Source organism: Pteronotus mesoamericanus, unplaced genomic scaffold, assembly GCF_021234165.1.
Source record: "Pteronotus mesoamericanus isolate MK-2021 breed Mesoamerican mustached bat unplaced genomic scaffold, CSHL_Meso_final scaffold_54, whole genome shotgun sequence".
Taxonomy (NCBI): domain Eukaryota; kingdom Metazoa; phylum Chordata; class Mammalia; order Chiroptera; family Mormoopidae; genus Pteronotus; species Pteronotus mesoamericanus.
In genome coordinates, this window is record NW_026555321.1 from 15422903 (window position 1) to 15440845 (window position 17943).

The window sequence follows — 17943 nt, forward strand, 5'->3', positions numbered from 1 at the left end:
CCAAATTCTAAAATCTGGCAGTGGCAATGAATTGCTGTCTCTCTCTCTCTCACACACACACACAAAACACACACTCAGTGTGGCCATACATTTGTAAATAATGGCTACCATAACATGACTTGCTAAAACCACTCACCAGCCTGTGAAAAATCACAGATTTACATATGCTTAATTGTCAACAAAATAATACTGAATTATTCATTTAAGAATGTCTAATTCTTCAGAATCCTGTTATGCCATGCTATTATTTTTTTGATTTCTGAAAATATATTTGCATTTGGTGTGAAGAAATATTTTTGTATGAAACATATAAAACACTGTTTTGAAGACAGGAATCATGTATCCTCACTTATGACATACTCTCAATATAAATCACATGCTTTTTGCCTCCCTTTGAAATCATTTTATAGGTTACTCCTGAGTGAGTCAGAAAGAGTCACTGCATATTCCAAAATATACCATTTCAGCCACAGAATGGCTTTGCAATCTGTAAACCTAAGCCAGTACATTTTTAAAGTGAATGGAATTAGCTAGCAATGAAACATGATTTTTATGGGCAGATGATAAAATTAGAAATACTGCCCTCCTTTTGTGCATCACATTAAAAAAAGCCAACCTGGACAGAATTCCATTTTAAACTACAATAGAAAGATAGCTAAAAATAAATCCGTAATCCCTGACCATCAGCAGCAGGTTTTCAGTCGAGACTGAAGACAGTTTGGGCACTGGTTTCAATACTGTAAAAAAAGTACATGTCCACTCGGGAACAAAATCAACTCTATAGTAATGGTTTTAATAGAATCTGCTTGTCAGCAACAACAATAATTATAGCTACAACAACAGAGGCGGTGGCGGCAGTAGCAGTTGATGTGCATGGAGCATTAATATCATTTAATTCTCATAACAACCCAATGAAGTACCTAATGCTATCTCTATTTTGCAGACAAGGAAATAGTACCTTAGACAGGTAAGTAATACATGTAAACTCATAGATGGAAAGTAGAGGAGGCCAAATTTGAAGTCTGAACCTAGAACTCACATTCTTAAAAACTGCAATATAGCATCTTATCCTGTGAGACCAAATTCAGGTTCACAGGGAGCTGTCAAGCTCAAGGTTAATTTTCACTATCTTTGTAAGGGAAAATGGATATAGAGTTCAAAAGCTACAATAACTTTTATATCTGTCTTTGATATTTCAATGGAATGAGTTTTCTGGTATCCAGTTTCTACCAGTCTGTTTAATCTTGGTGTAGGGGATAGGGGCATGGACAAATACACCAGGATACAAATACACCAGTTTTATTTTATTTATTTTTTTATCCTCACCCCAGGACATTTTTTCATTTCTTTGAGAGAGAGAAAGAGAGAGAGAGAGAGAGAGAGAGGAAGGGGTGGCAGGAGACGGGCAGAGAGAGAAACACTGTTGTGAGAGATACATCGATTGGTGGCCCTCTCATATGTGCCCTGACAGGAGAATGAACCTGCAACCTGGGGATGTGCCCTGACTGGGAATCGAACCCATGACCTTTTGGTTTGTGGGAGGACACTCCAACCAACTGAGCCACACCAGCCAGAGCCAAATCCATCACTTTTTAAAAATGGGTCTTCATAAGTAATTTCTGTCTTGAATGGGGTTTTGGCCCTGAGCTTCTGAGGAAATAAAATTAGGTTTTGGTTTTGTCTTTGTCTCAATGGCAAAAAAACCAAAATGACTCATGTCCAAGTAAAAAAGATTTTATCAGCAAGGAGAGTTTGGCAGTAGCCTCCATAGGGTCTTAGACTGTGAAACACATTTTAATTATTTCTTGTGTTTTTAGCTAGTTGGAGACACACTAGATACAAAGAAAACACCCACACATTCACACATGACAAAAAAGGAGAGAAGAGTTATTGAAATTTTTATGCCAGATGTCTAATTAGTTTAGATAAAATGTTTAATTACCTTGTATTTCTTATTATGTATTATGAGTTATATTCGTGTTTGTAAAAATCTCAAATGGGGAAAGTATCCCAGTGGAAATTCTTTATAAATCTGATACCCTTTATAAAAATATTCACAAAATCAGCATAACAAACAAGGGAGAACTTTTCATTAGTGCAAGTCTGTAGTGTGTGAGAGCAATTTCCCACAAATAGCATATGTCCTCTTTTTCAGGAGGATATACAGCTAGACTAAAGAGCCTGGAAAATATGAAAAGAAGTATTTTTTGTGTTTCTCCCTTTTGAGTTTGTAAAAAAATTCCTGAAATACTAGATTAGTTAGGTCACACCTTTTCTGACCTTTGTTGTCTTGGAGGATTATATCAGCTCGTCCCAACTAGGCTTCCAACTCATTATTTTGGTCTTATCCCCTTTTTTCTCACTGTGTCTTGGGGATGGCAAGTTGGTGACCTATGTATGGGCTTAATCAAGCCCACAGATGCTTTGTTTGGTTCTTATACCATGCTTTTCAAGTTTGAATGATTTGTCAATATTTAAATATCAGAGGTATTTCACAAAAGACCTCAATTTCCCAAAAAATTGTGATTCCCAAGTTCTCTAGAATAATCAGATTTCATCTATTCTGGTGCCAGAGTTAGGTGGCAGTTGGTTCCCTCAGATGGGTCTTTCACTCTTCACTTCTTTTCGACCTTAATTTAATCAACCTTTACTTTAATACCTGTCCTACTTCATCCCTGGACACTATCTCTTTCTCCTCTGGGCTTCCTATTTTGTGACCCTAGATGTTCAAGAACTTCTACTTTAAACAAATTCACCTCATCCACTCACTGTTCCTCATGTACATTGTGAAATCTCCTCCTTCCATACCATTTATTCACACTGTGTCCCTCTCCTAAATGTTCTCTGATGAATCTTCCTCCAAAATAGTACTCACATTTTGAAACCCAGTTCAAATGCTGTCTTCATGGAGATTCATTTAGAATCACCTTTACTTTCCAATGTTTAAAAAGTAATAATTTTTTGTGTATTTTTATGTCTACCTCTTGACTTTCTAACAATACAGTACACTTCTAGAAGGTGGGCTCTAATTTATAATTCTTCATATTGCTCATAACATTGTCCTTCTGAGGGCCTCATGAAGTATTTATTTTATAGTAAATACTGGAAACCTGGTGGGATTTAAATGCAACAATCTCAATGACACAGTTCCTTTTCTGTTTTATTCTTTCTCTGTATCTAGAGTCTCTTAGGAAAATAATCTGCAGTTCATTAAATTATCACCTATTTTCAAAGAATTACTATGATTAATATAGTAACTAGAAAAAATAATTGTACATTAAGTACATTTAGTGATGTCTCCTTAAGACAGCATTGTAATTTATTTTCCTGGTAGTTGAGCAATTCTGTTAGAAAAATTGGAGATTTGAAATTTTCAGTCTAAATGATATTCCCTCATAAAGGCATCCCAAGCGCAAATAAGATCTTGAGTAATTAACCCTCATTCAATTGGCCTTTTTTGGGTTGAATTACAACCATTCTTATATTTCGAATAAAATATACAATAAAATCACACTGGAATTTAGGTTATTTTGAGGGGGTCAGAAATGGGTACTATGGCTTTGGCAGGATTATGTATATATATACAGACATATTATATGTATATATGTGTGTGTGTGTATTTTTTTAAAAGAGGAAGTGAAATCTCTATCTGTAAAACTGAGAAGTAGCAACTGTGTCAGCTGAGACATGGTGGTGGTGCTTATAGGGAGACAAGGATGAGCAGCTAATCAGAGTAATAACTTCTATGGTCTTGGGTTTCCTGCCTGTACACGCACAGGAGAGAACACTTAAGTCCTAAAACACTGGAACTGACTCCTTGTTTACAGCTGGGAGAGCAAAAGGTGACACATGCAGTGAGAAGGATAAAAAATATTTACTTAAGCGTTTGCAATATGACAAGGAGATTTGAGTTTGAATAAAATAGTCTGGAAAATTTTTAAAATTCAAGTTTGTGCCTTGTATGCATTCGTGTCTGAAAGTACACTATCCATGAGGCACAAGAACCCTGAACCTAAGAAATTTCAAAAATTTTTATTCTTGGGCAAGAATAAGTCTATTGTATTTGTCAATAGGGAAAAAAACCCAAACAACTCAAAAATTCTGGATATTCTCATAAATCAACCTGCATAAGATTTCTACAAAAAGAAGCTCTATCGAAGATGAGTTCATAATAAAAATTTAAAAAATATTACAAAATACATCAGGAAGTAGCTTACCTTTTGCAAGAATTAGATGAACAGAAAATTTGTACATGATATACTTGAATTAATAAAATAAAAAGCAGGAATACAATAAGAGTATGTTTAAAATATTTAAATTCAATACAGAAGCTTGATCTAATAGACAAAAAATAAGGAACTGGAACTATAAAAAAGAAATTAAACACTATGGAAAATGATAGAGATCTGAAATAAACACTACCAAATAAAATTTCTATATATGTTTGATATAAAATAGTTAATAAAGATCTATAATATGTGTATAATAAAATTCAGCAGATCTAATGAACATATATAAAACCTTGAACTAAAAATTATATTCAAGAAATTATACAAAGAGTATATTCCAAATTGAGCCTCAACAAATACTAAAGAATTAATAAAATATAGACCAAATTCTGTGATAAACAATGAATGTAATTAGAAATCAATCATGAGGAGTTAACTTCAAAATTCCCATATAAAGTGCATAACAATTTTTAAATACTTCGACACTTAAAAATATATGACATTAACTAGACTATTTAGGAATGAAAGAATGGAAAATTAGTGAGCTAAGTGTTTAATTCACCAAAGAGGAAACTAGAGTGGCCCCCAAACTTATGAAAATGTGTTCTACCTTACTTACTCAGGGAAGTGGAAATTAAAATAAAAATTAGACACTACTTGATACCTTCCACTCTTCCCCTTAACCACACCCAAGTTTCACAAGTTTGAAAACACTGGTAACAATTTTTGGTGAAAATCTGGGGAAAGAACACCTATAATGCTGCCAAATAATAAATTGGTACAACTGCTTTAGAGAGTAATTTGGCAAAACATGTTAATTTTGCAGATACGCCCTTTGAGCAACATATCTTGCCCAGAGAAATTTTTACTCATGTGCACAACAAAACTTGCATTTCATTCCTGATTGCTCAATAATTGTAATAATGAGAGGTGCAAAGCAACTGAGAAATGGACAAATCAATTAAAAGCAAACTGGCTTACTGTACAATAGAATTCTACTAAACAGATAAAAATAAAGGCAGAGACAAATGTATTTGAAAAAATAAAATAAAATTTAAAAAAATAAATAAATCTATAGGATTTATATCTATTATGTCTTTTTTTTTTTTTTTTAAAGAAAGCTCTGTGAGAATGTAAAAAGTTACAAAGGAAGCAAGAAATCCCAGCTTCAGTATAATCTGTGTGACCTAGGACAAGCTGCTTAATTTATATGCCTCAGTTTTCTAAGTACTGGGCTGATAGTTTGGGGCTTGTTGAATTATGGCAGGATTAAATGAATCCATCGATGCAATGTACCTAAAACAGTGCCTGGCACTGAGAAAGCCCTATGTATGTCTGTTATTATCATCATTACTACTACTACTACTACTACTACTACTACTACTACTAGTTCTATTATTACTATTTCCATCTGTAATGATTTATGTGGAAGTTAAACACAATAATAACATTATTTTATTAATATATGTGTACAGTAAAAATAGCATCTAAGAAAATCTTATGCACCAACTTTAGAATAGTAAGGAGGAAAGGATGAGGGAGCAAGTGGGAATTATATTGCATTGTGGCTTTGGCTTTGTAATAGTGTATTGATTTGAAATATAGAAATTAAGGAAATATAGCAAGATGTTTTACAAGATATAATATCTGAGGGTGTCTATTATATTCATTCTAAACTTTTTTTGCATATTAAAATATTTCATAATTTAAAAAAGAAGTCTCTAAGAAATAAACTTTCTAAGTTTATTTCCTTTTTTTGTAAAATGAGGTTGTATCTGCCACATGAGACTGCAATAAAGATGAGAGGAGAAAAGGTATACAAATATATTGTATTAAGTGTGGCACCATGCATGTAGTTTGTGCTTAATAAATGTAAGCTAAATATTTATTTGATATACATAAATTATTTTTAAAAATGTAAAGAAAAATAAATTCACAAGCAATTCCACTACTCACCAAATTTATTTCCATTCTGTGTGTGTGACTACCTTTTTGTCCTAAATAAGAATCATGGAAATTGAATCCTCAGTTCTTCACTTGAAATAACCTGTTTCCCCCATGTCATTAAATATTCATTATAATCATGGTGCTTTATGATCTATTATTTCTTACAGTTGTGTTTTCTTGAGATCTTTTTTTCCCCTGTCTTTTTCCCTGTGTTCCTTAGTTTTTGTGATAAGGTGCAAGTGCTATTTTAAATTCTATTTGATGGTGACACTTAAATTTTCAAAAGCCCATTTAATTTATAGTTTTCCACTTATTGGTCAATATTAAGCATTTCCTCTAACATTTTAATACCTCCTTGCCCTGTCTTCCTCTCGAAGACAGGAAAGTTTACGCAATTTGAAGACTCTGATATTCTTGGTTGGAATAAAAAAGCTCCTGGGCCTGGCAGAACTACCATTCGGTTTTAAAGCCACATCTGTGCAGTAGCAGGCAAATTGTTCCATTTTCTTGGATACCTTCCCTCTCTGAATCAAAGGGCATAGTGTGAGCGTTTCATGTAAAGGGATAAAGAGCTTCCATTAGTATGGGTCTCTCAAAAACTCCAGTTGTCTGTCGACTATATCTAAAAATCTAATCCTACTTACCTGCTTTTGAGTGGAAATTGCTTTCATTTCTTGTAATAATAAATCAATAGTTGATCCTAATTTTCAGTGATGGCTAAGATGTGACATGATGTTTTTATTCTGCCTCTCATATGAATGTGAGTGGGCAGAAGGGAAAGGTTTCATTCAAGGTTATTATTAAGAAACACTCTTATCTGGACCCAATATTCTAAAATTTACTGAGGGACAGTAATAGGCGAAGAAAGGTAACTAACTTAAAAATACTGACATTCTGGTTGTTTTCCATGGAACTCACATTTTATTTCCTATTATTTCTTTAAGATGTTATCTTTACTGGAAATTAACATACATTATTTTAGTTTGTGGAATATGTTAGAGTAAAATTAAATGTGTTTTATTTCCTCCTTTTTCAAATAAAAATAAGTTGATGATCTGAAGGTTCTGGAGATCCTTTGTTCTGACCACTTCATTTTTCACAAAAGAAATATGAGTCCTGGAGCCAAGATTAGGTTCTTAAACTCGTGACTCCCTGTGCACTGTTCATGATGCCTCATCAAAGAAAAGCAATTAAGTAACATTAGAGGTTTAGTATATACTCTCTCTAGGGTTCTTCCTTACACTAATATGTTATGAGTCTATGAACCACGGTTGCCTTAAATAGAAAGTAACACAACTAGAGCTACCTCAATTGCCTAGTTCATTGAGTATAAAGATTGATAAAAAAAAAATGCTGGAGTTAAAGATACTTTGTGAAGAGATACCAGCTGACTTAATTAGAACACTATGTAAATAACAGAATTCTTAAGATATGAGGAAGTCAGCTTTGCTTCTGATTATCCTTTTGAAATTAAATCAGAAATAAAATTTTGAGCATTTTAATCACAAGTTTCCATATTGCTTCTAGAGAGTGGCATTGCTTTTTCTCAATTTACATTTCTTAAAAGTTTCATGTAAAGTGAAATTACTTATTGAGCTTTGGTTGCATCATAAAATTGGAAGTACATGGTTGTGGCTAAAATCCTCCAATTGTTAAGAAGTTTAGGAAGAAGTGAATTAAACAAAAGGGATTTCATGGCATGTATATTTTTGTAGAGAAAAAAATTACATCCTAATGGTACAGAACTTGGAAATAACAGAAAGACTAAAACTTGTTTTACTGATGAGTTAGGGTAGCTCTGACCCAATTTTAACTTCATAAAAAACAAGACAACAGACTAAGGTACTATTTCTTCAGTGTACCTATGTTTCATGTGCAAGACAATTTTCTTAAAGGAATGGTTAATTAAATTCTCTCCAAGTTGAAAACAATCTCAGAGATCATCTAGCTCTGGGATGTTTTTCTCTTTCCCTTTCTTTCTTTCCTTTCCTTTCGTTTTCCTTCCTTCCTTCCTTCCTTCCTTCCTTCCTTCCTTCCTTCCTTCCTTCCTTCCTTCCTTCCTTCCTTCTTTCCTTCCTTCCTTCCTTCTTTCTTTCTCTCTTTCTTTCTCTCTCTCTCTCTTTCTTTCTTTCTTTCTTTCTTTCTTTCTTTCTTTCTTTCTTTCTTTCTTTCTCTCTTTCTCTCTTTCTCTCTTTCTCTCTTTCTCTCTTTCTCTCTTTCTTCCATGAGCCCATGAAAGAACATCATGAATATACAAACTATCTACAAGTTTAGGCAAACTATTTTTATGTGGGTATACAAATTTACCATCAGAGATCTACAGCTCCCATCATTTTCCAAAGGACTGTGACTCAAGAAGGATTGAGACTGAGTAAGAATTGGGCAAGGATCTCATTTCAAAGACAAATATATTTTGATAAAACTTCCTAGGTCATGCAAGTAATTAGTAGTCAGACTGTGGTTAGAATAGAGGATCCCAACTTTTAATATGAAATATATTTTTGAGAGCTATGATTTAAATTTGGCTTGATTTTCTGGAGTACCAAGCATCAAAAATAATGTTTGTTAGAAGTTTATAAAATATATTTTCAGTAAAATCATTTAGTGAAGTTAGAGTAAATATTTAATAAAATAAACAATTTTCTCAAACCAGTAGCCAAAAAGAGCATAGACTTAGATGAGTAAGGGAGAAATTTATTAGTACTTTAGATTATATGACTGCCTTTCTAAAAGACTCAAAGAAACTAATTAAAATTTGTTAGACACATATTTGAGATATCTATACAGTGTTATTTTCAAGTCCCTAGATTTTCTTATACCAATAACTGAAACAAAGTTAATAGAAAACAAATCCCAGTCCCATAAGCACAAAAATGTATATGACTCAGAAATAAATTTAACAAGAAATATGTACAACCCATGTGAAGAAAACTATACAATTTTATTATATTTTAAAAAATTTAAATAAATGGAAATCAAAGAACATAACCTTAGATGGCAAAATTATCTACATGGTATAAAAGCATTCATTTCCCCATATTAATTTCTGAAATGAAGACCAATTTAAAAAGCCATTTAGATTTTTTGGGGGACAGATTTTTTTCTTATATTGATCTAAATGAGTAAATTGGCTAAAATGGCTCCACTCTATTTCCTGTACCAAAATTAAAACAGTGCAGTAATTATAATTCTGCAATATTGGTATAAAATTACGCAGTCAGTGAAGAAAAAAATGAAACCTCATAACAGTCAAGTATACATAATAATTAAGTATGATTAAAATGCCATATTTAATTAGTAGTAATAAATGGATTATATAATAAATGATGCTGGAAAACCAGTAAGGCATTTAAAATATACACACATGCATACATACATACACACAAAAGTTATATCTAAGCCTCAATCAGCTATATCAAACTCCCCCAACCACCTAAAGTAAACCTTTTTTTCTTCTTTTGGATGCTCACATTACCTTCTAGGCCACCCTCAAAATAGTGTTTCAGTGTGAGATATGCCTCCAACATTGAACTCATATAAGAACAGAAGCATTTGGAACTCCCTGAGCCAAAAACATATTACTGTCTCTAAACATAACCACCAGGCAACTCAGGAAATGATTGTGAGAAGAATGCAGATATTTTCATTTTCCATTAAAGGCTCTTTTGGTTGACATAAATGAAAAAATGTGTTCATGTGCCAACATTTCAGATTCATTTACGTAGAATTATGTAACAGCTGGAAAATTTCCCTTAAACTCACATGTATTATCAAAACACAAAATTTTACAAATCATACTATAAATATCCAGTCCTTACAAATTATATTTGTATTTATCCAGAATAAATATCACAAATTCTCAAAGTATGCTTAATGCAGAAAGTTTGTCATTTTAATAGCTTTCTTTTTCTTTAAAAAAAAAAAGGAGGGATTTTTTTTCGATTAATTTGCCACCTAAGATACCAATGATAATTTTTTTTATGATTTAAAATATCATAATGATTGGCTGTAGGCCAGTTGCCCGGTGACTTACACTTATTCGCCCTGCATTGCATATGTCAAGGTAAGATCATACATTACTTATCTAAATACCTCTGCAGGCTGCTGGTTATTTTAAGCAGTACACCCACTGAAAGCTTTATCCATTACTTTTTGAAAAAATTGTAAGGTTGTTCCAGAAAACTTTCTCAAAAAGAATCACTTGTTGCAGGGGCTTCCTCCTCACCAAAAAAAAAAAAAAAAAAAAAAAAAGGGACAAATTAACCATCAGAGGATATGTTTTATATATTTATCTTTCACTTCCTCCAAATTCTAGACAATCTTCCCTTTCACTTAAAAAAATGGAAAATGTGACAAATGTAAGCCCTTACCAACTTCCCACTTCAGAAGGCTGTTGTCTTCCCTTTCCATTTTTCCAATGACATACCAGATACAAGCCATCCAGTGTGCAAGGAGGGCGAACATGGACATGAGCAGAGTCAGGACAATTGTGCTATGTTGGGAATAACGGTCTAGTTTCTGCAGGAGACGCAAAAGACGCAGCAGGCGAACAGTCTTCAGGAGATGCACCAGAGACACCTGTGGTAGGAGACAATGCGGCACAAATTGGCTCATGGGTTCACTTAGTGCCATGGCAGGTACTTTAACTTACAGCCATTTGGGAAAGCTCTTGAAATTAAGTATAATCATGATTCCATTTGTATGGCCACTTCTAAGTCATCTCTTGACATATTATATTGGAAAGTGATAAGATAAAGAAAGATAAGACTTTTTCTCCTGTGAGTAAATATTTATCTTCCTTAATTAAGACTTATCTCTTTCTTTACCTGTGTGACTGAATATAATTTTATATATTCTGATACAGAACTGAAACACATTATGATATCAGGAATGTATGTAAGCCATCTCATACCCTCATATATATTTTCTTTCAATCCCACTTTTCCATCCTTTGTGTAAGGAAATTTAAAAAAAAAAATCTATTGATTTTTCTAAAGAGAGAGAGAGAAAGAAGGGGAGGGAGAGAGAGAAACACCAATTTGTTGTTCCATTTATTTATGCATTCATTGGTTGATTCTTGTGTGTGCCCTGACTGGGGATCGAACCCAAAATCTGGTGTATCAGGACCATGTTCTAACCAACCGAGCTACCCAGCCAGGGCTATAAAGATATTCTTTGTAACAATAAATTGTATAAACTGAAATAAAAACCTGAAAACCTAGGTAATAAAAGTAACCTAGGGTTTTGAAAAATAATTGGAACTTTAACACTTGACTAAGTTCTGCTCACAAGTACAGTATCCTGCCTCTTCCGTCTAATATTATCAATAAAGAAAACATTTACTTGAAGCTTCTACATTCTCAAACATACTTAGGAAACCAAAATCAAATGGAAAATTAAAAAAAAATCACCCAGGTCCTGCCTTTGTATGCATTAAAGCAAAAGACTTGTAGCTAAAGGTTATTTTTCTGACTTTAGGGCCCAACAGAAAACTGTGCACCACTGGTGTTCACCAGAATAGTCAATGTCACCATTAAGAACATCTGTAGTGCACTAACATACACTCTTTTCACACCTTCAGAGAGCCTCAAAGGACATTCCAAAAAAGAAGAGTCAAGGAAAACATTAACCCATGCAAACAGAGTTTGACAAATTCTTTGACATTTTCTAATTTTTTTTTTGGTGGGGGGCAATAAATAGAAAAGTGAGTGGTTTGTATGGCTATACCAAATAACAGTTTTTCCTTCACAGTGAGCATCTTTTGAAAGTTGCCTTTGTAATTAACTGAAGTCTGTCAACTTCTAGCTGCTTCTACTACTAGCCATCTTCCCTTTTCTCTAAGAAAGATGTACCTCAATCAGTGCCTGACACATAGTGAGTACTCAATAAGTACTTAAATGGATGGATGGATAAGTTATTAAATTAAATGTCAATGCTCCAAAATTAATATAATAATAGATATTCGATAAAAGTGTTTTCAGTTGTAATCTTATAAATCATTCTATACTGAAATATAACAAAATTATAAGGTCAGTTGAGGAATTTGCCAGCTAGCTGTACTCTTTTATTTCTTTTTGTCATCCTTCCATGACATATTACTTTCTTCTCCTTCACAGCCAAGTTCTCACCTATCACTTCTCTAGCTGTTTGTAAGCCAGACGATTACATGGTAGGACTTTGCACTTCCTACTCTGTAGCTTAGAGGAGTTTCTAGGAGTGGAGTTTATTTTATAGGTAGACAATTTGATAGATACCAGATGACAATTTAATAACTAAAATAAAACCTGGAACAGAAGTCCCAGATGGAAGAAGCCATTTGCTATGAACAGAATTATATCCCTCCATATATCATTTGGTAAAGTCCTAACCCTTAAGGTGATGTTATCTGGAGGTGGGGTCTTTAGGAGGTAATTTGGTTTAAATGAGATGATGAGGGAAGGGTCCTCATGATGGGATTAGTGCTCTTATAAGAAGAGATGAGAGAGTGCTCTCTCGTGCTTTCCCATCCTCTCTCTTTCTCCATTCTCTTTTCCTCTTTTCTCTTCTCCTCTCCTTTCCTTCTAGCCATGTGAGGATGCAGTAATAAGACAGCTGTCTATGAGCCAGAAAGTGGGCTCTCACTAAGAACCAGATTGGCTGGGACCTTAATCTTAGACTACCTAGCGCTCAGAACTGTGAGAAATAAATTTCTGTTGTTTAAGCCACTCAGCTTATATTTTGCTATAGCGACCTGAGCAAACTAAGATGCCACCTGAACATATGATATTGATGCCGGTAATCTCCCATTTTCTCTGATCAGAAAGGAGATATTTGAGGAAGAGTGTGATGCTGTCTGTTGGGAAACACCCCATCTGGTTTCAGGAACTGTAGTCCCACTGACAGGCGAGAGGGCCCCAAGGCTCGAGCTAAGCTAGGAGGCCTTCTGAAAATAGGCCACTGAGGAGACAAAACCTGTCCCCCTGGCAGAGGCACAGCCTTTGCCTCCCTCACATCATCCTGCTTGGCCCCGGAGGATGGCTGGTTAGTCAATGATGGGTAAGACCCCTCGATGACAGGGGCAACCTATGACAGGCACAGCTGCATGGGCATCAGGGAAGATCTTGGGGAACATGGAGAAAGGGCAAAAGACCCTCACTCCCTGGCTTTGATATGGCCAGAGTCCTCATTCTATCTGAAAGAAGTCTCCTTATCTCTTAGTGGCTCTGCCCCGCCCACCTGGCTCTTATTTGAAACATTACTAAAGGCAGATACAGCCCTAAACTGGATCCGGTGGTTCCCAGGGAAAATCAGGCCTAGAAGTAGGTTCCTTGAGGCATGCTTTGTTCTTCCCTCAAAAGATATGATAACCAGCTCATACTAGGAAGGAAATTTACATTATTCACAGACCCCAACCTGAGGCAAATCTCTTGTGTTCCTTCAATTGTTATCTATGATCTCTATTTGTTTTCTGTAAACATAGCCTTTGATATTGATTGAGGAGCTTTGCATCAACACCCCTGTGCATATGGCTCTTAATAAAAGCCACTTCAAGAGAAGGGCTCGGGGCCTTCTCCACTAGAGGGAATCGCCACCCTCCTTCCTATGGCAGACTGAGAGAAAAGCATATGGGACGACTTATTTTATTTCCCCATCCGTGATGACCCCAGGATGGGCTCTGTGGGATCAGAGCCCAGTTCCACCTCAGTTGTCCTTGTGGTGAGAACAATAGCCAATTGCAAAGACAAAGAACATGGTATAGCCTGGTGTTCCAGGATGAGGTAGCCCTAATGATTTTGCTAGCACTTAAAAAAATTATACTTATTCCTTTTAGAGTAGAGAACTTCTTGCTATAAATGTGAATTTTGGCTCCTGATGAATAACAGAAGAAAAAAAGGCATATTTGATTTAAGTGGAAATACATATTTTTTAAAAAAAGGAAAGGGTGCGTTTTGTTCTTGGGATGTTGTACTGAATTTTTTACTGATGAGAATTATAAGCTACTTGCAGACAGGCACAAGAGTGATTCATTCATTCATTCATTAAACCCCCTATCAAATGACAACTTCCTCTGTTTCAAATGGCCTTGGATATCTCCTGGCTATCAACTAGGGAGGAGAAAGGGAGAGAGAGGAGGGAAAGAAAAAGAGAGTGAAGGAGCGCAGTGGGAGGAAGTGAGGGAGGGAAGGAAAGAGGGTAGGGGGCAAGGAGAGAGAGAGACAGAGAAGAGCTAATGAACATGTACTGAGGTCTTTCTAGGTGTTAGACACTTAGCAAGGTATTTTATAGAAACATTGTCCCTTTTTAGGCTGCTTGGAAACCCTGAAGGAATTTTTATTCTTATTTTAGACCAATTTTGGTAATTTTACCAAGGAAGTCACTCAGATGATAAGTGATAAACTAGGATTTGTACTTTTGCCTTTTCCACGCTATCGAACTTCCTATGTCTCGTTCATAATTTTATCTTTTATAGTGCCTTTCATAGGGACTTGTACATAGTAAGTTTTAATAAATAAATATGTGAGCTATATATAAAACATCTGCCATCAGAAATTGTGGACAGAACCAAAGCTAAAACTGTATTTTTCATTGTCATCTGTGGAGATGCACTAATTTAGTGCTCACAATTTAGATCTGGAAGACCACAACCGACCTTCCTTCCTTCCTTCCTTCCTTCCTTCCTTCCTTCCTTCCTTCCTTCCTTCCTTCTTCCCTTCTTTCCATTATAACAATGGCATAACATAAACTTATGCTTTCTGGGAAAGAAATACAATGTGTTAAACAAGCTTTATGTTCAAATAAAATATTTCAACCCAGCTAATTTATTTGGGGGAATATCAATTTTATGTATCAATGTGTTAAATAGTTATATGCTTTTGTGGAAAGCAGAAAAATGATCACTGAAGAGAAAAGGATTCCTTCTGTCCTCCTTTTTCTTTTTGACATAGATGTTAATCTAAAACTTGCATTCTTTATAAAGCATTTGTGCCAGATTTCACAAGTCAGAATGAACAAAGAGAGCCGGAATGCAGTGAAAGTGTACAGGTATTTAAAATTCATTAAAATATGAGAAATAAATGTTTTCAATAATCTTTTATTTGTGTTAATTTTAGGCAATGCAGATGTTGATATATAAATATGTTATATATTTTTATTTTATATGTTTTATAATCTAATTATATAATATATGTAACATTATCCTATTTGTCCAGTGTTCAAAGAGAAATGGAGTATAAAAAATATTATTAGTATTTAGTAGCAATGAAGCAAGTTAATTTATAGCACAAGCTATTAAGCACCATTTATTTAACAATTCTTTAGGAGAATTTGGTAAAAATGTTTTAGCATGTTTTAAATTATATACTCCTTTTGGACTTTTTTTTTTTTTTTGCATTCTTGCAAAAGCCTGATTTAAATCATTATGCTTTCATTATAGTACACTTATCTAGTCAAATTCAATCTTAAAAAGCACTTTAAGGAGGCTGGATAACAATTCAATGTAGCACTGATTGATATTATGTACTAAATTTCCCCCCAGTGCTTTACTTTCAGTTGAATTATAAACCTCTAAAGATGTTAACACCCTCAACTTCCCAACTTAAAAAAAGAAAAATAAAAAGATGCGACTGTACAGGAAACTGACAATTGACAAATATGTATGAAATAGGATTACAGTTCATTCTTCATTCTGAAGTTAATATTACTTGTATTTGAAATATTGATCACTTTGTTTAATATTGGAAACTATGCTTTTATGTTCTTGATAGAGAATATTATTTCTACAGGATGTTGTCATCTGAGTAGGAAATATGCTTAATTAGAATTAATGTTTAATAAATTTTTTCCTCTTAAAATTGCTCATGCTAGCAGCAAATTGCATTACTCATTCAAAAATGCTATTATACCTCCCCAAAACTCTTTCTAATTTTAAGGGAGCACTTAACCTTGTAAGGATATCAATCATTAAATAGCAAAGATTGCTATTACTAAAAGTAGGCATACTTTCTTTTTTTCCTGTGAGGAGACATCATGATAAAGGTTCAGATGAAGAAAGGCAGGTTATAAATATTAATAACAATTCAAAAGAACTCTCAAGTTTATGTTGGTCATTGTGTCATTTAGGTTTCTGAGTCATGCAACATTTTTACTGGGACTTTTAAAAAGCTATGGAATTATCGTACTTTAATTTTAGCATTTTTCTCCATCTTGATTGGTCTCTGTTTGTTTTGCCAATGAATAATAAAACACTCCAGAAGTGAGAAACAAGATCACAAAAGTAGGAAATCTTCAACCTCTCCACCAACCTTTGGAGGCAAAGATCTGCCTAAGTAATATAAATTTATACTATATTTCTATAGATGGTTTTCTTATTAAGGGATTTGCTTAGTAAGTATGTATCGAGTATAAATTTGGACTTTTTAAAATATCTTTGCTCTAAGTATGTATTTAAATAACTAGAAATAGGTAATGTGAATTTCAAAAGGAAGTAACTTTCCCAAGTGGAGAATCTGGCCTGCATATCATTGGGCACCTTCTCATCTTTATTAAAAAGGACATAAAGTCCTGGTTCCCAAATTTCCACAGATATGCAGAACCTGAACATGCAAAAAATAAACACAGGGATAAAACCAGCCTTCAAGGTCACGTGCAAGGGAGCTCTTTTCTTTACTCACCACTGTGACGTTGAAAGCATACAGGAGATCAAAAGGCAGAGCAGCGATTAAATCAATGATGAACCAGGTTGTGACATAGTGGATGCAAATTGATCTTGCTTCAAAGATAACTTGGCCAGACTTGCTGACATAGGTCGTTCGGAAATTTAAAATAATATCTGTATGGGAAAGAAAGAGAAGAAAAGGAAGGAAGAGAAAGTAAAGAGGAAAGACAAAAAAAGGAAGGATGGAAGGGAGAAAGGGAGACACGCATGCAGGAAGGGAGGAACAAAGAAAATTGTATAAAATTAAATAAAATTAGACAAATGGTAACTGCTTAACCTATTTCAAATTGATAACATCCAAAATGCTCTTCTCGACAGATCTGGTTCAACTTCACACACAGGTATTAAGAAGGGTGAAAAAAGTAATATTTTCTGAGTACTTACTATGAATACATTCCAGGTACTATGAAGGGAATGCAAAGTTCTGAGTTACATAATAATCAGATGAACTAAAATATCCTTTACAGCTAATTTAAATCAATAAAAATGAATGGCATAGTGTTGTATGAGGTTAGAAATTTATTGATATCATGACTATGATGATGATAATGATAAAATATATAATAATATGTACTTCATATATGTAGCATTTTTACTTTTTACTTTATATTCACAGTTGTGGAAGGAAGAATTCTAAGATGACCCCCCAGGATCCTCAACCCTATATTATCTCTTTCCTTTGAATGAGGGAAAAACCCACGAGCATGATGAGATATGAGGCCATGATCACGTTGCAGTATATGACTGAATGGTGGCCTAACCTGACCAGATAAGCTTCAGCTAACGGGAAGGGATTAGAAGCCAGGGAGACATGCTCTTGCTGGCCTGGAAGAAGGCAACTGCCATACTGTGAAAAGGGCCACCTGGCAGAGAACAGCAGGCAGTCTCTAGTGGCTGGAAACAGCCCCTCGCTGACATCAAGCGAGAAATGGAATCCTCAGTCCTACAACCATAAGGAAGTGAATTCTTCTAGCAGCCACATGACTTGGAAGAGGATTCTGAGTTGCAGAAAGAGCACAGATTAGCTGACATCCTCATTTCAGCCTTGTGAGGCTCTGAGCAGAGCGTTCGGCT

At 34.5% G+C, this 17943-nt stretch overlaps 1 protein-coding gene across 1 annotated transcript in view; it reads right to left on the reverse strand.

Annotated features, from left to right (window-relative positions):
• KCNH8 (potassium voltage-gated channel subfamily H member 8) overlaps positions 1 to 17943 on the reverse strand; it is a 283777-nt gene that overhangs the window by 86327 nt on the left and 179507 nt on the right. Inside the window, exons 6-7 of the mRNA XM_054595068.1 lie at positions 16826 to 16983; positions 10547 to 10754 (exon numbers count right to left, since the gene is read on the reverse strand). Coding sequence (XP_054451043.1) covers positions 10547 to 10754; positions 16826 to 16983 — 366 coding nt within the window. The remainder of the gene's footprint in view (positions 1 to 10546; positions 10755 to 16825; positions 16984 to 17943) is intronic.